The sequence below is a fragment of the Loxodonta africana genome, chromosome 27 (assembly GCF_030014295.1).
Source record: "Loxodonta africana isolate mLoxAfr1 chromosome 27, mLoxAfr1.hap2, whole genome shotgun sequence".
NCBI classification, from domain to species: domain Eukaryota; kingdom Metazoa; phylum Chordata; class Mammalia; order Proboscidea; family Elephantidae; genus Loxodonta; species Loxodonta africana.
This window is the reverse complement of record NC_087368.1, coordinates 31,908,618-31,929,285: the sequence shown is the minus strand read 5'-3', so window position 1 is coordinate 31,929,285 and position 20,668 is coordinate 31,908,618. Positions and strand designations below refer to the sequence as shown.

The window sequence follows — 20,668 nt, the reverse complement described above, 5'->3', positions numbered from 1 at the left end:
CCCATTTCCACCTGGATGCCGGCGGCGTAGCTGGGGGACCTGCTCGTGGCCTGACAGTGCAGGAACTCTGCGTCGGCTGCCGGGTTTTGGGCTCCGGCCGCCTGACACACCCCAGCGCGCCCTGCTACAGCCCAGGGCTGCGGGTGCGGCAGCGGGAAGCGCGTCCCGGCGATGAGATCAGCCGAACCCAGGCTGCGGCACAGCCACCCGCCCCGCCGTCCGCGCAGGCGCAGCCTCTCCACGCCCGCCGGCCCTGGCGCACGCGCAGTGACTTCTCGCTCGCTCCCCCGGCCCCGCCTGGGGCCCCGCCGTCGGCGCAGGCGCAGCCCCTCCACGCCCGCCGGCTCTGGCGCACGCGCAGTGAGTCCTCGCTCGCTCCCCCGGCCCCGCCTGGGGCCCCGCCTGGGGCCCCGCCCCCGCAGGCCCGGCCCCGCTCCCGTGCGCCGAGCGCCCATATCCGGGTTCCCGCCGCCGCCGCCACCGCCCAGCTCATTCAGCTTTGCCGGGAGTGGTGATTCCCGACCAAGATGGCGGCCGTGGGGCGAGTCGGCTCCTTCGGCTCCCCGCCGCCGGGATCAGCCTCGAGCTACGCGGGCGGCCCCCTGGCCAACGAGCTGGCGGCGGGCAACGGCGGCGCGGCCGCGGACGACGAGGACGGGCAGAACCTCTGGTAACCCCACCCTCCCCGGGGCCCCGCTGCTCTCCCGGCCCTGCGGACGCCCCGGGACCCCGTGGCCGCCCGCTCGCTCGGCGCCGGGCGGCGGTCCTGCGGCCCCGGCCCCCGGCCTCAGCGTGCGCTTTGCTCCCCGTCAGGTCCTGCATCCTCAGCGAGGTGTCCACTCGGTCCCGCTCCAAGCTCCCCGCGGGGAAGAGCGTGCTGCTGCTGGGTGAGTGCCGCCGCGCCCCGCGCCCGCGCCCGCGCCCACCCCCGCGGGCTCCCGGGTGCATCGTGCCCACCGTCCCTGGCCCGTCGCCTGGCTGAGGGACGGGGGGACCCCTGCCCTGCCCGGCGCCCTCCCCGCCCCGGGGTGCGGGGTGCCCGGTCAGCCTCCCCTGGAAGGACTGGGTGCCATAGCCCACCCCGGGGACCCTGGTGGCCTCGGAGTGACCTGGAGAACAAGGACGGTTTTTCTTTCACCCCCCAAATTGGTAGCAGGCGGCGCTTTTCAAGGCTCCGGTGTAAATGGTATGCATTAATATTTAATAGCCGCCTCTTTGTGTAATTGACGGGGAAGCTAGAATTGAGACCCGGTAGCCGTGACGAAGGTCTCGTTTGGTTCAGCATTTTGGGATACAGCGTGCTCCTGTTGGAGCTGCCTTGTAGACTGTCACCTGGAATTCTGGAATTTGCAAAGGGCTGTAGAATACCTCTCTAGTTCAGTCCCTTCAGCCGCATGGGTGTCAGTTCTCCTGATTGTCGCTGTCCCCTCTGCTTCCTACAAGTTGTGCGTTTTGTTCCTTTACTGACTTGTCTAGGGTGAGGGTAGAAGACAGGCAGGGGGAACATTTCCCCAGGTTTTCGTGTTTGCAGGCTTAGCTCCCGAGTCATTTCCATGAGAAATTTTTTCCGTATTCTTGAAATGTGAGGTGTTGAAATTTAGCCTGTAAGATGGCTAAATTTTAAAATTTAGGTATCAGGTGTCTCAAGACTATTTGTGTCATGTAGCTGAAAAAACAAAGGAGACAAAGAAGTCGAATCTTTTTTGACGGGGCCCACATTGAATAGGACTGTTGACATAGAAATAAATTCCTGACTTTTCATGAACTGCTGCTGGTCTAGAATATGTGATGCTTGTCACTCTTTAAAGTTATATGGAGCTGGTTGAAAATTAGCTTTTACCTTTGTTTTTAACGTGATGGAAAGCAACCATTGCAGATGAGCCTGGGTTGATTCAGGGTCCTATTACTGCTAGCCTAAGATCTTCAGTTGCTTCATAATCTGCAGACTCAGTTTCTTCATCTTTAAAATGGATATTCGAGAAGTAATAACGCCAAATTTTTAAGGTTGTGGGGAGGACTGAATGAGATAACGTATTTAAAGTGGTTAACAACACCATAGATTTTTGTGATGGGCTTAACTGGATTAAAAGATATTTATGAGCAGAACTCTTTTTTAAAAAATGGAATTAGTGCTCTACGTATGTGATATTTGTAAGGTAGAGGTACGTTTTAGGATCCAAAAGCAAAATGATTCCAGAAAAATGTTTTTAATTTACTAATTTCAATTAATTACTGCTCATGACTAAATGAAAATGAACTTAAGGCAGTATGATGGCATTGAAATGGATTTTGTTTTAAAATAAGACTTTCCAGACACTGTCATTGTTTTAATTTGGTGAATTCCCTTCCACTACTCCTGTGTGTTTGATATTAGGTGATTCTGTGTGTAGTGAGACAATAAGTGGCAGTTTTGTTCATTTCTTGTTCCTAATTTGCACTGTCCCTATGTTGCACCATGGTCTTTGGGTGTGTGTGTTTAACCATTATTTTTAACCCTCCATTGACTCCGGCTTGGAAGCCCTGCTGGCGCAGTAGTTAAGAGCTACGGCTGCTAACCAAAAGGTTGGCAGTTTGAATCCACCAGGCGCTCCTTGGGAACCCTATGGGGCAGTTCTGCTCTGTCCTACATGGTCGCTATGAGTCGGAATTGACTTGACGGCATTGGGTTTTGACACCATCTCATGTCGGGAGACTGAATGTCCTTAGACAACCCAGATTCCTCTGCCCCTCATACTTCGAAGAGATTGTTTTGTTATGAGCTTAATAGTTCATAAAATTGCATCTAATATCAAATTGTATGAGCTTGAAATGAAAATATTTTTCTTTTGGTGCTATTGGAATTTTTCATGAAAGTCCTTTTCAGCTTGGGAAGAAAGCAGAAACAGATTTTAATACTGCTTACATAAATACTGAATTTTCTAAAATAACAATAAAGATTTCTGAGACACATTTTGCCATCCACCTACCATGGCAGCATTCAGTCAGCGCCGATGGAGGGAAGAAGTGTCCAGATAGACATTGTGGTTGCCTTTGTTATGTGTTTGAGGGTGTTAGGTAGGGAGACACTTGGCTCTACTATGTCCTTCATGAATTACGGTGGCCTCCGAAGTGCTACGCGTTGAAATTAGTTATTTGCAGATAATGGACGTTGTGTTTTAGAGTTCCCCATTTAAAAAGCAAACCTGAGACTCTCACAAGGCTTTACATTTCCAGAAACAACTGAGAATAGAGATGGTGAGACAGACCTGTGTACCCCACACCCAAATGGCAGTTTAATGTTAGCTTGCTGCTCCTTAATGGAGAACGGAGTCACAGCCAGGAACCTGTGTGTAGTGTGTGTGTGAGAGAGAGAGCCATTCTCAAAGCATTTTCGTACAAATCCCATTTCACCTGTCCCCTCTGCTCCGTAGTCTGAGAAGTAGATGTTAGCACCAATTTGTGGGTGAAATAGCAGTGACTTTTAGAGACCTGCTCAATGAGCTCTGCCAAGATCACACGGTTGTAAAAGGCCAGGTGTTCTGCGCCTCCGGCGTGGCTTTCTGACTTAGCAGAAGTTCCTGCAAGGGAGAAATCCAGATACAAGGCTCTTCCTGCTACAAAACTTTCTCAAGGCTATCTTTGAGCATGAGTAATTTTAATATTTTTAAAGGAAAATCCAAATGTTTATTGAACTCTGGGATGTACCCAGGGGTGGATTAGCCAGTAAGCAAGGTACGCCCGGGCTTACCTGTGTTACTCACCTGTAGTGCACAATTAAATGTGGGTTTCACCACTGTGGCCCCTCGTGGTTCAGGCAGTCACTGAATCTCCCTGGTCCTGACCTAGTGACACCCAGAAGGACCATAACATTAGTGTTGAATCGTTCTCTCTTTTGGAAGATTTTGAGAACGGGCTTCAGTGAAGTTTGCTTTTAACATGAAAAACACACTTCTTCTCCGAAACACATGGGGTTGCCTTGAGTCGGAATTGGCAACAGCAGCTGGTTTTATATTTAATGAGTTTTTACTACAGTGATTAAAATTATATCTTCATGCCTGCTTTTAGGGCAGTTTCTTCATATCTTGATTACTTTCCTGTGTTTTGATAAGAAAACTTCCTAAGGAAAATAATAATAGCTAACATTTATAGAGCATTTACATGGATTAGGTGTGTTTCCATACTCTGATTATCTCCTTAAAGATCAGGAAATGGACACAGAGCTGTTAGGTAAATTGCCCAAGGGTTACACAGCTAGAATGAGGCAAAGTCAAGATGGAAAGCTGTACAGCCAGGCTCTAGAGCCAATACTCTTTTTTTTTTTTTTAATTATACTTCAGATGAAGGTTTCAGAACGATCTAGCTTCTCATTGAATACTTAGTACACATATGCTTTGTGACATTGGTTACCAACCCCTCGACACATCAACACTTTCCTCTTCTCGACCTTGGGTTCCCTATTACCAGCTTTCCTGTCCCCTCTTGCCTTCTGGTCCTTGCACCTGGGCTTTTGTGCCTCTTTAGCCTCTTTTTGTTTTATGGACCTGTCTAATCTTTGGCTGAAGGGTGAACCTCAGGAGTGACTTCATTACTGAGCTAGAAGGGTGTTCGGGGGCTGTACTCTAGGGGTGTCTCCAGTCTCTGTCAGGCCAATAAGTCTGGTCTTTTTCTGTGAGTTAGAATTTTGTTCTACATTTTTCTCTAGCTCTGTCTGGGACCCTCTATTGTGATCCCTATCAGGGCAGTTGGTGGTGGTAGCCGGGCACCATCTAGTTGTGCCGGACTCGGACTGGTGGAGTCTTTGGTAGTTGTGGTTCATTAGTCCTTTGGACTAATCTGTCCCTTGTGTCTTTGGTTTTCTTCATTCTCCTTTCCTCCAGATGGGGTAAGACCAGTGGAGCATCTTAGGTGGCCTCTCACAAGCTTTTAAGACCCTAGACGCTAGCCACTAAAGTAGAATGTAGAACATTTTCTTTATACACTATGTTATGCCAGTTGAGTTAGATGTTCCCTGAGACCATGGTCCCCACAGCCCTCAGCCCAGTAACTCGGTCCCTCAGGGAGTTTGGATGTGTTTGTGGAGCTTCCATGACCTTGCCTTGGACAGGATGTCAGAGCCAGTCCTCTTAACCTGTACTGCTAGAGTATCTCCCTAAAGGAAAGGAAAGCTTCCTTAGTAGGAAAAGTAAGAGGATGCTTTACAGTTACTCACAGATTTTATCTGGTTCTCCCAAGAGTATCTATTTCAGTACCAAAAAAGCTCATTGATTTAGGTTAATTGATTTCATTGTCTAATGAAACATATTTGTAATCCTGTTCCCAGTGCAGTTCGTGTCTCATAGATAGGACGTCAGTATAACTTTCTGAATTGAGGTTATTGTGAATTAAGGAAATGGAGCCCTGGTAGCGCAGTGGTTAAGAGCTCAATTGCTAACCAAAAGGTCATCAGTTCGAATCCACCAGCCACTCCTTGGAAACCCTATGGGGCAGCTCTACTCTGTCTTACATAGAGTCACTGTGAGTTGGAATTGACTGGAGAGCAGTGGGTTTGGTTTTTGGTTTAGTGTCCTCATCTACTAACCTGAAGATTGGTGGTTCCAACCTCTCCCCCAGCCCCCAGGCGCGCTGTGAAAGAAGGGCCTGGAGATCTGCTTCCACAAAGATTACAGCAAAGAAAATCTTATGGAGCACTTCTACTCTGTAGCATGTGGGGTCCCCATGAATTAGAATCCGCTCAGTGGCAGCAGGGTTAGTTGGCCCTTTGGCAAGTCATTTAAGCCTCATATTTCTTATCCGTAAATTAAGCTATTTGGATTTAGTGATTTCCGAAGTCTTGTCTGAGCTGACGTTCCATAAATTTTTTTATGTGACTCCAAAATTTGGGAGTTATTAAACATTTTAAAATAAATTTTTTGAAGACACATTGCAGTTGGTGTAAAATATTTCCTTGTAGATGTAAGCTGTTGGATTCCAGCCAGGGAAGAAATGCAGGCTCTGTTCAGAGTCATGTGGCATCCTGTTATCTTGTAATGGCTGGGGTCAGCAGACTTGTCTGTAAAGAGCCAGGTAGTAAGTCGTTTAGGCTTTGTGAGCCATGCAGTCTCTGTGACAGCTAGTCAGCTCTATCCTTGTAGCCCCAAAACAGCCATAGACAATACGTAAATGAATGAGCGTGGTGGTATTTCAGTAAAACTTTATTTACAAAAACAGGCGACACCCTAGAATTGGCTTGTGTGCTGAAGTTTGTGGACCTGCTTTAGGTTATTATGGGCATCAGCTTTTATCACTTAGCAAAGATGCCAGTTAATAGAGGTTTCTGGTTCATGGAATATGGTGTTTGGCGCATAACAGGCACTCAGTAGGTAAAGGAGCCCTGGTGGCGCAGCGGTTAAGAGTTTGACTGCTAACCAAAGGGTCGGCAGTTGGAGTCCACCAGCCACTCCTTGGAAACCCTGTGGGGCAGTTCTACTCTGTCAGTAAATAAACATCGGATGAATGATGGACAGCGTTTACTTAAAGTATCGTAGTCTGAATATGGGTTTAAGAAGCGTTAAGAGGAGTTCATAATATTTCCCTCAATGCACCCATCAAAAACAGAAAACAGAGCCAGAAGTAGCACAGATGTAGTTCAGTAGAGTGATAATTCAGCTGACGAGAGGCCCGAATGAGAAGAAACGTCAGCAACAGCACTTTGAAAGGAACCTTGAATTGGGAACAAGAAAGGACCCGTGTTCTGCATGGGGCGCTGTACTAGTGAGTGAGTGACCCTGGGCTAATCTTTTTTGTTTGGGCTTTCTTTTCTTTATTTGTAAAATCAGGCCAGTGGCTGTCAGAAGGACCTTACAGATTACTTCTTTATTCATTTGTTCATCAGATATTTATTAGAACCATGTTTTGCGTAAAATGCTGTGCTGAGTCATTTGGGGAAAACAGGGCTGACAAAGACCCAGTCCCTGCCCTCCAGGAGCTTGTAAACTCCCGTGAGGAAGAGAGCCAAAGGAATGAAAATCACATAGATCAGATTTTGTGGAAAAGATGGCATCAGAGTAGAATTTTGCTAAGTAAGGTGAGGAGAACACTGCGGGCTGAGGGAACGTGTTACAGTAGCTAAAACCTGGTGAAAAGGACCGAGCGTCTCAGGTGTGGTGGAAGGAGTCCTGGCCTAGAGGCCCAAGACCTGGGAGTCAGCCTTTTTCTTGCCATTGGATACTGTGGGATTATTGGCAAATTGCAGCCTCTGACCTCTAAACTGAGGTTCTTGCATACTTTATGAGATTAAAAGACTGAAAGAAATTAAGTCTGAAACTCTTTCTTCTTAAAACTGGAAATCGCTGTTTTAAATGATAAAAGTAATATGTGGTTCTTGCCAGAGAGGGAGAGAAAAAACATAGAAATGAAGGAGGATAAGTGAAAATAATGCACGAGTCTGCCACCTGGAGACAATCAGTGTCTGTGTTCAGACCTTTTCTGTGTGTATGTTTGTTTTTTAAATAAAAACAGCCTCGTATGTTAACGCAGTATGTAGATTTGTCCCTTTTTTGGTTGACTAGTGTATATGGCATATAATTCATGGGTAGACAGATTTTTTTTTTTTTAACGTTATAGATAATACTGTGAAACACTTCTTTTTACACCTTGTTTTCCATTTGTCCAGTACTCAGGACCAATTCTTAGAAGTGGAATTACTGGGTCAAAAGCATATAAATCTTTCTATATAGTCCCCCCCGTCCGTTTGTCATAGTGTGGTGGCTTGTGTGTTGCTATGATGTTTGAAGCTATACCACTGGGATTTCAAATACCAGCAGAGTCACCAATGGTGGATAGATGTCAGTATAACTTCCAGACTAAGACACACTAGGAAGAAAGGCCTAGCAAGCTACACCCAGAAATGAGCCAGTGGAACCCTACTGAGGGAGCTCCCTGTGAGTCGGAGCTGACCTGACGGCCGCTAACAACAGTAATATATATTGTGAGTCTTCAAGAAAATTTGTACCATTTTCTGTTTTCTCCGTCAGTATGTTAAGAGTAGTGTTTGTCTAGCACCATTGCCAGTACTAAATATTATTCATTTTAATCTTTGGTAGGTTAAAAATTGGCATCTTAATTTAAAGACAGTCTGACTGTAGAATACCAAAACCAGACCAAATTCACTGCAGTTGAGTCGATTCCAACTCATGGTGACCCCACGGGACAGGATAGAACTACCCCGTCGGGTTTCCAAGGATGTAGATCTTCGTGGAAGCAGACTGCCACACCTTTCTCCCACTGAGCGGCTGGTGGGTTCAAACCACTGATCTTTTAGTTCGCAGCTGAGCACTTAACCACTGTGCCACCAAGGCCTTGGTAAATGTTTATTGAATTAAATTCAGTGATTTTTAGTTTATGTCTAGTCGGTCTGTGAGAGTGAGGGAATGATAAAGGATAATGAATTCCAGTTTTTATCGGAATGTGTCTGCTAAATGTTGCTAACCAGAGGTGAAGCTTTGGCCCACGGAAGAGATGGGAGAATTGCGCATGGTGCATATTACTTCTATTGGGTGCTCTACCAGATGTTAGATACTAGGTGGCAAGCGTGAGGGTTTTCAGCCCCGGGTCACATAGCTGAGCTAGGATTGAAAATCAGGTTTGTCTGACTCCAAAGGGCATCACCTTTCCCCTGTCCAGGCACTCCTTGACGTACTGGAGGGATGTAGTCATAAACAGTTACTTAGAATCATCAGGGTGCAGCTGCTGCTGCTGCTGAACGGCCTCTCCTTGCTCTTGCCCGCTGAGAAGCGCTCTGAGAAGGGGGAGCAGACCCAACACTCCCCTTCCCAGCACTCCAGATGATGAACCAAAGGCTGTGCAGAAGACCTGAGCATAAAAATAGTTCAGTGGAGAACCGTCATATCTCTGGTTGCCAGAGCGTTCAGATGAAATAGGATGACTTAGTTTACGCCGCGCAAGGCCAGATAAAAACTGTCAACTTTACAGTGTCGATTCCTTGTTTGGACGAGGAAGGGACGTGGCGAGTGGAAGTCCCTCTGCCCTGCTTGTCATGAAGCTGTGGACTGTAACGTCACCAGCAGAGGTCTAGAAATGTGAATGAGAGCCCTGCATGCAGAGCAGGCGTTGGGTGCACAAATGCTTGCAAAGCAGGAAGAGTTCAGTGCTTCAGCCTTCCACGACAGGAGAGGAAAGTCAGGGGAAGAGGAGGGAGAGTACTCACTGCTTCTTAGCTCTACCTGTTGTCATCCCCGTTTATCTGAAGCTAGGTGGAGATACAGAAGCTGCTCCAGGAACAACAGGGAGTGGTGTCATGTCATTTCTGGGCTCTTGGTCCAAATCCTGGCCTTTGTTCAACAAGCTGCATAATCTCTCAGATAATACTGCTCACCTTTTAGGATTATTGTGAGGATTAGATGAGAGAATGTTTGTAAAACACTTATAACAGTGGCATATGCTGGAAATGTGCAATAAAAGGTAGCAGTTATTAATGTATTGTGTGTAGCTAGGCATTTTGATTCGACCACTTATTTTCACATGATTCGTGTTTTTATTTCATCAACGTTTATCAGACGACATACTGTGTTGGGCAAATCTGCAAAAGACCTCTTTAAAGTGTTAAAAAAAAAAAAAAAGCAAAGGTGTCACCTTGAGGGTAAAGGTGCGCTTGACCCAAGCCATGGTATTTTCAGTTGCCTTGTGTGCATGCAAAAGCTGGACAATGAATGAGGAAGACCAGAGAAGAATTGGTGCCTTTGAACTGTTATTTTAGTGAAGAATATTGCATATACCGTGGGCTTCCAGAGGATTGAGCTGATCTGTCTTGGAAGAAGTACAGCCAGAATGCTTCTTAGAAGTGAGGCTGGTGAGACTGTCTCACTTACTGTGGACATGTTTTCAGGAGGGACGTCTCTTTCAGGAGAAGGACATCATGCTGGGTAAAGTAGAGGGTCGGCGAAGAAAAGGAGGACCCTCGAGATGGACCGACACAGTGGCTGCAACAATGGGCTGAAACATAGCGACAATTGTGAGGATCGAGCAGGACCGGGCAGTGTTTCGTTCTGTTGTGCACAGGATTGCTGTGAGTCAGAATCGACTCCACGGCGCCTAACAACAACAGCAACATGTTTTTATGTTACCTTTTTAAAACACAAAATGTTTTAAATGTCTTATAAAGGAGTTTTATTTCTAGCGTGTCATTGAGTAAATCGTAACGCGTGATAATGGTGGTAGAGCCTTCAGTTATCTCCCTAGAGATTTTGTCTGACTCCCCTTCATTCAGAAGGCGGAGAGCAAACAGGATTACTTTCCTGGGTTCACACAGCTTTTGGTGACATGGTTGCTGTAAGAAATCATGTCTCTAAATCTTTGCCTTTTTAATCTGTTAATTAAACTGTTACAAAGTTAGCGGACATTACATCCCGCTGTTGAATCAGAGATCTGTTGGGGAGAAGAGACAGTATCATGAATGCTGCTTTATTTCTACACTGTGGTGAGGACTTTGTGTGGGGTTTAAAGAGATTTTCTTTTGTAATCAATTTGGTTTTTTTTTTTAATTGTGGTAAATTTATGTGCAACAAATTTTTTGCCGTTTCAGCCTTCTTCACATGTACAGTCCCCTGCTATTATGTTTTTCATGTTGTTCAACCATCATCATCTGTTTCTAAACAATTTAGTTTTAAGATGGAGCTGAGAAGAAGTGAGAAATGGTGGTCTTCGTCGTTTAATGGTGAAACAGAAGTTCTGTCGCGTGCTTGTGTCCTGTACTTGGCTCACAGGGAATGACTAATTTGGACAAGGCCCAGACAATCGGTTGGAGTACAGGATTATTTGCTGTGGAGAATTTCACTGTAGCCAGATCAACAAATCTTTCTTCCTCTGGTCAATCCATTAGGACAGGTGGCTGTTTTTGTGTGGCCAGCGAGCTAAAAATGGTTTTTTACATTTTTAAAGAGTTGGGGGGCGGGTGGGGAACAAATATGTGACAGACACCTTATGGGGCCTTGCAAAGCCTAAAATATTTTACTGTCTAGTCCTTCACAGAAAGTTTCCCAGCCCTTGCACTGTTGTTAGGTGCCGTCGAGTCCGTTCCGATTCAGCGACCTTACATAGAGCAGAACAAAACATTGCCCGGTCCTGCACCATCCTCACAGTCCTTGCCGCATTCCCCGTGTTTCCTTATTTTAGTCTGGAATCTCTGCTGAAACCTGTCCACCATGGGTGACTGCTGGTATTTGAAATACCTTTGGCATAGTTTCCAGCATCATGGCAACACACAGGCCACCACAGTACAACAAATGAACAGGTCAGTGGTGGACACGAAAATCACAATTATAATAGTCTTTGATCTAATGAAATTTTTTGGTTTGTTTTGAAAACACCTTTAAAATTTGCCCTTTTCTCACAGTGGGTCTAGTGGGTTCCCCAAACCCATCTCCCCAAACCATTTAGTGCATAAAAATATAAACTTACATAAAATATTTTGAGGTAATTTTAACATCATCACCTAAGGGGTTCTTTATAAAAACCCATTGCCGTTGAGTCAGTTCTGACTCATAGCGACCCTGTGGGACAGAGTAGAACTGCCCCATAGAGTTTCCAAGGAGCGCCTGGTGGATTTGAACTGCCGGCCTTTTGGTTAGCAGCTATAGAACTTAACCGCTACGCCACCAGGGTTTCCATAAAAAGGGTTGTTATCTTATTTTGTTTAAACAGGAGCTCTCTACATGTGTACGTGTGTGTTTACAGATCTCTAACTGTGTGGCTGGCAGGCTTAAAGGCGGTATGTCGGTCTCACTGCCAGCACAGGCCAAGGAGCTGAAGATACAGCGTTCCTGTGTTTGCAGAAGACAGGTAGATGAGTTTCCAGCATTGTTTGGGAGCCACATAGTCCCCATTGCTTTGCCACTTGAAAGATGTATTAATTGCACAGAGCGAACTATCTATGAGATTACTTTTATTTTACTCCTTAAACTCTTAGCTTCTGTGTTTTGTTTTAAAAAAAAACATGGGATTTAGTGACTTTTGTTTTTCAAATGGTTTGGCCATTAAAGATGATTTTCAGGTGTCTATTTTTTTTTTTTTTAATCAATGCCGAAGGTTAGGCAACCTGAATATAAACAGTTTACCCTTTTAATTGCACAGTAGAATAAAGAGAGGGTTCATGATAAATTTTTCTAAATATTTTCTAACATAGTCTAGCTTGCCTATGGGAAAGTTAAAGTCCAACAACTCAGTCTAATGAGCGGGCAAGATTTTCCTAAGTTTGGTGAAGGAGGTAATGCGTTACAAGCTTACACTGCTAATTGATCTGTTATTAATTAGAGGTGGCCACTTGAATTTTATAGATGTGAGTAATGAATTATTTGAATAGATCCTGGTAAAGACCCAAGGCAAGCAGTTACAGATGAGGTATAGTTATGAAAATAGAGGCTGTGGCTGTGATTAAGAAATTTGAGTGTTGGTAAAGGATCTTTTATGCGTGGGACATGGTTTCTGTCTTTTCTCGTCTGTAATCTCCTTACAAAGCAAGGGCTTTATATCCTGCTTACTGTTACGGGAACCTGCTCTAAGAGTATTTCTTGAATGAAGGGGCAGACTTAACAGTGTGTGGTAGTCTGCTGGAAGATAAGACAAGTAAGCTAACTACAACACAATATCCTTTGGGAGCACGAAGGAGAGGGTGCTGAGCTGGACATTTGAAGTCAAAGAAGCTTCCTGGTGGGAACAGAATTGAGGCCAGCAGGAGGAGCCCTTAGGGCTCTCCCAGATGAGGAGGGGATGGGAACTATGCCAGGAGAAGTGACAGCAAATTTGAAGATCAAGTAGGGTGAGAGCGAGGTCCCTTTACAGCACTGGAACAACTTGTGGGGATGACTGATCCTCGCATGTGGGGGGCGAGGCATGGTGAGAGATGAGCAGAAAGATAAGGGACCTTCGTAAGCAATGTTGGCCTCACAGTTTACCCTGTACTGCAAGAGCAGCAGAGAGCCCCTGACATCCGATGAGAATTTTCAAACATAAAGAAAAGTTGAAGGAACAGTTGACACTCACATGCCCCAACCTAGATGCTACAATTAACATTTAACTATATTTGCTTTATCACGTCTGTATCTCTCTGTGTGATCCATTTTCTTGACGCATTTCAAAGTCAGTTGCAGGTATCAGTACACTTCCTTCCCTCTAAATACTCAGTAAGCATGTCATCAACTAGCATTACCTGAAGCTGCTAACCAAGATGTTGGCAGTTAAAATCCGCCAGGCGCTCCTTGGAAACTCTATGGGGCAGTTCTCCTCTGTCCTATAGGGTCACCATGAGTCGGAATCGACTCGACGGCAGTGGGTTTTTTTAGTGGGTATAAAACATAAAATAATACTTGTGAAAAGTGTGCTTCTTAGTTCAAGTAGATACACGAACCTAAATGGGCAGCTCCCGTCCGGAGGCAGGGTGAGAAGGCAGAAGGGGACAGGAACTGGTTGGATGGATACAGGAAACCCGGGGTGGAAAGGGGGAGTGTGCAGTCACATTATGGGAATTGCAAGTAGGGTCACATAACAATATGTGTATAAATTTTTGTATGAGAAACTTAACTTGAGCTGTAAACTTTCATCTAAAGCACAATTAAAAGAAAAAAGGTTATGTGTCAGCTTGGCTAGGCCATGATTCTCAGTGGTGTGACAGTTATGCAACGATGCAATCTGCAGTTAGGTGATGATGTCACTTGGCTGTTATGTAGTGATGCCGTCGCCCTCCATCTTGTGATCTGACATCATCCTGCATTATCACGTAACACTGATTTTCTCATAACTACCTGGTCTTTGGAGCCTAACTATGTCAATAAGTGAGGGGTGGATTTAGAACCTTTGTCTTCATCGAACTTTTAAACTTTTGAAACAGGTCTATTTTCAAATGTCCACATTTGCTATCAAGACAAATCACACAGTGCACTTAGGTGTAGGGAAAGTAAAAGCTGCAGAAAATAGTTGGTATAATTGAGGTGAGAGACCTATGAAAAGAAAATATGAGTATTCAATATTCAACCAACTGTAACTTCCAAACATTATTAAATATGACCAATGACAGAGGAAAAAAGAGTAGTTGACAGCGATTTTTCTCCCCAAAATGTTTTGTTTCAGTAAGCAAAGTGCTGCTTCAGACATTCGAGAACCTTCTCTGTGCCAGGCATTGTTATTCTTGGGAGTAAGATATTCTATTTTTTTCCTCATTCCACTTGGCCCTGAGAGCTGAGGGGAGCTGCATTCTTGAGAAATATGACTTGGATTCTGGCCATGCTGCCACCATTCCCTGTGATTTTGGCTGTTTGGCCTCAGTTTCCTCAGCTGTAGTCAAAGAGGACCACACTAGAGCTCCTGAACAAGCCTCAGATGCTGTTGGCGAGATGCCTTTTACTCTCAATCTGACCACTGCTAACTCAGTACCAGACGTGAGAGATTTTGAAGGCACAGGGTAGGAAAAAATCTCCAACTGCTATGTTTAGCATATTGTATTTATTTGTCCATATGCTCTTTTCGTTTTCAAACTTCATGTTCTAAAGTTTGTCTTAAAATGGATTCATGGGTTCTGAATGTTAAGATACACAGTTACCATCATTTAAAATCCCAGCAGAAAGGAGATGACCAGTATAGGGAACCACTTTATTCCCAGGCCTTTGAGCGGAATCAAGAGTAGGGTCCACCCGCCCCTCAGAGGAAGCCCGCAGAGAAGGATGCATTGCGTCATTTCTCTCTCCTGAAAATAGCAGTGACCCCTGGAGGCAGAAATACCTTTTTTTTCTTAAGTGAGTCATAATACAAAAACATTAAACAGTATCGTCTCTGTCTTTTGTATGTTGGAAAGAGCGTGCTTTGGAGTTAAATTCATATGGAATCAAATCGTTTGCTGTCATTTCCTACCTGTGTGACGTTGGATACGGTGCTTCACTTGAGCAGTTCTGAGCCCCAGGATCCATCTGTTAGGTGGGGGTAATCACTCCACCTTACAGTCGTGTTGGAGTTGCTGCTGGTTGAATGCACAAGGTGGGCACTCTGAAAGTGTTTGCCACTGTTGCTATAGAAACAGGTAGTAGCGATTAATAGTTCAGTTTGACTAAGGCGTGAGCAAAAGGAGGCGAATTACAGCGGTTTAATGTTTATTATATGGAAATACATTGGCATACTTGATATTGTGTTCTTTTTCTGTCCTGGCTTCTTAGTCCTTTGTATTTCAAACCCATTAATTCCCAATAAAGTCTTAAAATATCCCCAGAATGGGTTGTCGTTGTTGTTAGCTGCCAATGAGTTGGCGCTCAACTCATGAAGGCCCCATATGACAGAGTAGAACTGCTCCATACGGTTTTCTTGCCTGTACTCTTTACAGGAGCAGATTGCCAGGTTTTCTTTCACAAATCCACTGGGTTGGTTCAAACTTACAACCTTTATTTATTCATTTCATTGTATTTTAGATGAAGGGTTACAGAACAAACTAGCTTCTTATTAAACAGTACACACGTCGTTTTATGACATTCGTTAACAACCCCAGGACATGTCAACACTCTCCTTTCTCAACCTTGGGTTCCCTGTTACCAGCTTTCCTGTCCCCTCCTGCCTTCTTGTCCTTGCCCCTCGGCTGGTGTACGATTTAGTCTCATTTTTTTTATGGGCGCGTCTAATCTTTGGTTGAAGGGTGAACCTCAGGAGTGACTTCATTGCTGAGCTAAAAGGGTGTCTGGGGGCCATACTCTCAGGGGTTCTCCAGTCTGTCAGGCCAGCAAGTCTGGTCTTTCTTTTTGTGTTAGAGTTTTGTCCTACATTTTTCTCCAGCTCTGACTGACAACCTTTAGCTAAGCAGCCAATGGCAAACCGCTTGCATTATCCAGGCTCCTTCCAAAGTGGGTAAGGGGACAAAATTTGTGTCCTTCTCTTAGGGATTTGTGAAACTTAGGTTAATATTTATACGGCACTGAAATTAATAGTCCTTTTTGTTATGTAAGCACCCTGGTGGAACAGTGGTTAAGATCACCGGCTGCTAACCAAAAGGTCAGTAGTTCCAATCTACCAGCCACTCCTTGGAAACCATTGGGGCAGTTCTACTCTGTCCTATACTAACTCGATGGCAATGGGTTTTGGGTTTGGCTACGTAAGACAAGATCTGTCAGTGGCTGCCCTATAGGGAGTTTAGGAATATACATTTTGCTACGAAAGGAGCAAAATTTATAAGCACTTTAGTGATGGGCACTTTCCAGGCACTGGGGACGCAGCAATGAGCAAAGCAGACAGACAGAATGCTTGTTCTCTGGATTGTGCGTCTGAGAGTGGGGGAGAGACTAAGTAAAATACGTATTATGTTTGTAAGTTCAGTGGAGAAAAAGAAAATGAGGAGTGAGGAGTATTGGAAAGTTGTCATTTTAAGTGAGGTGGTCAGGAAAGGCCTGCTGGCAGGGGTGATATTTGAGTGAGGGGGTAAGGAGGTCCCCCAGAGTCGCCTCAGAGGAAAGGCCTTCCCCAGCTTCCTCATCCTTCCCCCCGACCAGCTCAGCCCTCGAGTCCAGCTGTCCTACCCCCACTGCCAGGACCCTAGTTCAGGCCTGCCTCCTTTCTTTCTAGGGCTCCCGTGATAGCTCATTGTCTAGTCTCCTGACTGCCGACTGACCCACTCAGTCATCTTCGCTTTTGCCATGTCGGTCTTTCCAAAATAACCTAAAATCCGGCGGTGGACCCACATAATCTTTATGAGAAAGTCTAACCTTTTCAGGCTGGTGTAAAACTCCCCTCACGGCTTCCCTTCCCTTTTCATTCTCACCTTCTGCCGCTTTTTCTCCACACATCCTAATTTCATGCATTCTGAGTTATTTGTCCGTCCCAGAAGGACACTCCTTTGCCTTCTGGCCTCTCCCCGTGCCTGCTTTCCTAGAATGACTAACTCTCCATGGTCCGTTAGCGTTACAAGATTTGGCTAAAGTGTTACCTTCTCAGCAAAGGCCTTGCTGACATCCAGGCAAAACCAGGCTCTTCCTCCTCTGGGCTGGCTTCCTGATTTGTTGCATCTCTCTTGTTTTTGTTGTTAGCTGCTGTTTGAGTTGGCCCCTGGCCACCCCATGCACAGCAGGATAAAGCACTGCCTGGTCCTGGGCCGTCCCCACGATCTGTTGCAGAGGTTGCGGATTGGACCATTGTGATCCATGGGCTGATTGTTGAAAGTAGATCACCAGGCCTTTTTTCCTAGTCTTAGTCTGGAAGCTCCACTGAAACCTGTTGAGCATCATAGCACCCAAGCCCCCACCGACAGATGGGTGGTGGCTGTGCAGGAGGCACATTTGTTAGGAAAGGAACCTGGGTCTGCCGCATGGAAGACGAGAATTCTGCCACTGACCCGTCACTGCCCCCGTTGTGTATCTAGTGTAGTCCTGGTAACAGTACCTTGGAGTTATCTCCTGTTGGTCTTCCCTCTCCAGCTGATGGGCTCCTGGAGGACAACAGCTTTGACTACGGGTCTTTGTATCTCTGCTGCTTGGCCTAATGCAGCAAACTCCTAATGCCCCCGTTCTCGCAGTGTGGTCCCTGAACTAGGAGCCTCAGCGTCTCTGTGGGCTTGTTAGGACCCCCACCCCAGCTTTACCAAGTCAGAAACCCCGGAGGTGGGGCCCAGCAGTCGAGTGTTCTGACAAGTTTAACAAGTGGTTTGAGGACCACTAGCCCAGGGAACGAGTGATGGACAGACAGCATTCACTCAGGAGTGAACTGTGGTTTCCTGGTAAGTGAGGAAGAAGCCTTCCACCTGTCTCCAGTCCTTAGAAAAGGAAGCAGCCAGGCTCCAGAATTTAAAATAGTGGGCGTTTGTAGCTAAGGGTGACAGTATTTTTGATGTCATGAATTTGTTCTGAAAATCTATGGTGAGTCCATTGACTTAAATCTTTACAATTAGAAGGTAGGTAAGCTAAAAGGAGCGCACAAACTTGCTATTTTAAAAATCGCCTATAATAGCTCTGTCAGAGAGGACAGTTACTGTTGCTATTTTTATTCACCTGTTTATGCTTTGAGATTTGTTATGTGTGTATATTTTTTACTCAGAAACCTTTTATTTGAGACATTTGAAATAAAAAATTAGTTGACATAAACTGTTTTTTTTATTAACTTTTATTGAGCTTCAAGTGAACATTTACAAATCAAGTCAGTCTATCACATATAAGTTTATATACATCTTACTTCTTACTCCCACTTGCTCTCCTCCTAATGAGTCAGCCCTTCCAGTCTCTCCTTTCGTGACAATTTTGCCAGCTTCCAACTCTCTCTATCCTCCCATCCCCCCTCCAGACAGGAGATGCCAACACAGTCTCAAGTGTCCACCTGATATAATTAGCTCACTCTTCATCAGCATCACTCTCCTACCCACTGTCCAGTCCCTTTCATGTCTGATGAATTGTCTTCGGGGATGGTTCCTGTCCTGTGCCAACAGAAGGTTTGGGGACCATGACCGCCGGGATTCCTCTAGTCACTAAACTCAATTTTTTTGACCTTTATATAGGCATCTCTTCACTTTCTAACGTCTAAGACAGGAATTCATGAAATAAGATAAATCATGGGCCATATTACATGCAGTTTTACCTGACTGCTGCCAATTTTTTAAACTTAGGAGGCTGGTCACTTGATTTTTGCTTATAATACATAATTTTGTTCCTGTGAGCTAATCAGAATTCAGTTGGTGTCATGTTAACTTAAAGGACTTGTCGGGAAAGTAGTCTGCCATAAGAATAAAGACAACAAGAAATCTTGATTCTTTCCTTTCTGGTTTCTAGAACCTTTCTGGTGCTAGACCAGACTTTTTCATAAAGAGAAAGCTTTCATAGCTCCACTCCCGTTACAACGTCTAATACACCTGCGTCTACTGAGGTAAAGATATATTTTTTTAAGAGTTCTTGCATAGTTAGAAAACCAAAACAAATTATAAATTAAATGCCATAAAATATAGAACTGATGAAATTCAAATTAGGGATCTTAACATAAGGATGTTGTTTTCCTGAAATTAAATGCCAGTGCTGGGTTTAACAGTAGCCAGAAATATTTATGTATTTGCTTTTTCACTAGCTAACTTTATTATTTCCACGTTGGGTGTGACGGGTCATCGTGGAAATTAGCATCATCATAGACATTGCTGTTTTTGGCCCAGTCGGTTATTTTGATGGCCGGTTTAATAGTGCATTGTGAAAGTACCAAGAAGTAACCGCTCACTGAACAACGAACTTAAGGCTGCACTCACTGCTGTGAAGCATTGGAAAATGGCTCATGAAAACAACCAGCCTGCCCAGTACACTTGAATGTGGAACTGAACTGCCCTGGCGCACGTCTGAGTTTTGCATGTCTGTATACCACTCTCTGCTCTGTTCTGCCTGCGTCACTTGGCCTCAACCTGGCACCAGTAGATTTATAAACTCCACCCGTGCCAGCACTAGCTGCAGTGATGGTCATTATGAAGACTCAATTTTTTTTCAGCTTAACATGAAAATGAAAACAATTTTCAATTCTCAGAGAACTCATGGACCTTCAGGAATCTGAGAAACTCAGATCCAAGAAACTCAGCTTTATTATCTCTAAGTACTTTTTTACCATAAATATAGTATTAGTAACAACTAGATCACAAATCCATGAAGCAATAACATTTAAATAAATTCGCAGTATAAAAAAGCCCTCAACACAAGTTTTAAAACTTTGGCTAAGTTTAAATCAGACCATTTCCTGCTGTGAATATTTTTTAAATCTACTTTGTATTTTTGTCTGTCCTACATTCGTTCTGCCCTCTTCTTGCCCAGTGTACTTGCCCACTCCCACTCCTCTGCCCTCTTCTGTGTTTTTACAGCTTCGTGTTTTTGGAGCCCTGGTGGCGCAGTGGTTAAGTGTTTGGCTATTAACTAAAAAGTCAGCAGTTTGAATCCACCAGCCGTTCCTTGGAAACCCTATGGGACAGTTCTGCTCTGTCCTGTAGGGGTCGCTATGGGTCAGAATTGATTCAGTGGCAACAGTTTTTTTTTTTTTATGCTTTTGACGAGGCTACTACAGTCACAATTCCCTGCCATCATCAGCTTTGATGTGCCATCCATCCTCCATGGTTGGCCCATGGGTGCACTTAGGGTCCACACCAGGCCAGTGAAGAGCCTTCTTCCTCAGAAGTTAAACTAGGATGATATAGGAGTAGAGCTTCTTGTAGCTATGGTTTCCCACTTTTCCTCCCCTACCAAAAAAAAAAAAAAAGTTTCTTCCCATTGAGTCAATTCTGACTTATGGCAACCCCGTGTGTTTCAGAGTAGAACTGAGCTCCAGAAGGTTTTCTTGGCTCTAATCTTTCCAGAAGCAGATAGCCAGGCTTCCTCTCGTGGCACGGCTGGGTGGGTTCAAACTGCCAACTTTTAGGTGAGTAAAAAACCACCAAATCAAACCCATTGCCGTTGAGTCGATTCCTACTCAAAGCGACCTTATAGGACAGGGTAGCACTGCCCCATAGGGTTTCCAAGGAGCGAGCACCTGGTGGATTTGAACTGCTCACCTTTTGTTAGCAGCTGTAGCTCTTGACCAGTACACCACCAAGGTTTCCTTTAGGTGAGTAAGTTGAGTGCAAACCATTTGCACTGCTTAAGGACCCAGCCCCTGAAAAATACCCACGGACAAAGCTGCTGGTAATAGGGTAAAATGAGATTTAACGAGAAGAGCAGAATCCTGG

The 20,668-nt window shown here is 44.9% G+C and overlaps 1 protein-coding gene and 1 long non-coding RNA gene across 4 annotated transcripts in view; both read left to right on the top strand.

Moving 5' to 3' along the window:
• The first annotated feature begins 490 nt into the window (after positions 1 to 490).
• DYNC1LI1 (dynein cytoplasmic 1 light intermediate chain 1) overlaps positions 491 to 20,668 on the top strand; it is a 54,519-nt gene continuing 34,341 nt past the window's right edge. For 2 of the 3 annotated variants that reach the window (XR_010319603.1, XM_010595535.3), the window contains exons 1-2: positions 501 to 670; positions 814 to 887. Coding sequence is in view for 2 of the 3 variants with exons in the window: in XM_010595535.3 (XP_010593837.3) it covers positions 528 to 670; positions 814 to 887 (217 nt within the window). In the remaining variant the exon portion in view is untranslated. Of the gene's footprint in view, positions 671 to 813; positions 888 to 20,668 lie in introns of all 3 variants that reach the window. The other variant, XM_064277426.1, reaches the window with a different exon arrangement.
• On the top strand, positions 928 to 20,222 carry LOC135228768 (uncharacterized). Its single transcript, XR_010319604.1, has 2 exons — positions 928 to 11,266; positions 11,710 to 20,222. It is a non-coding gene; the product is annotated as an uncharacterized LOC135228768 (long non-coding RNA).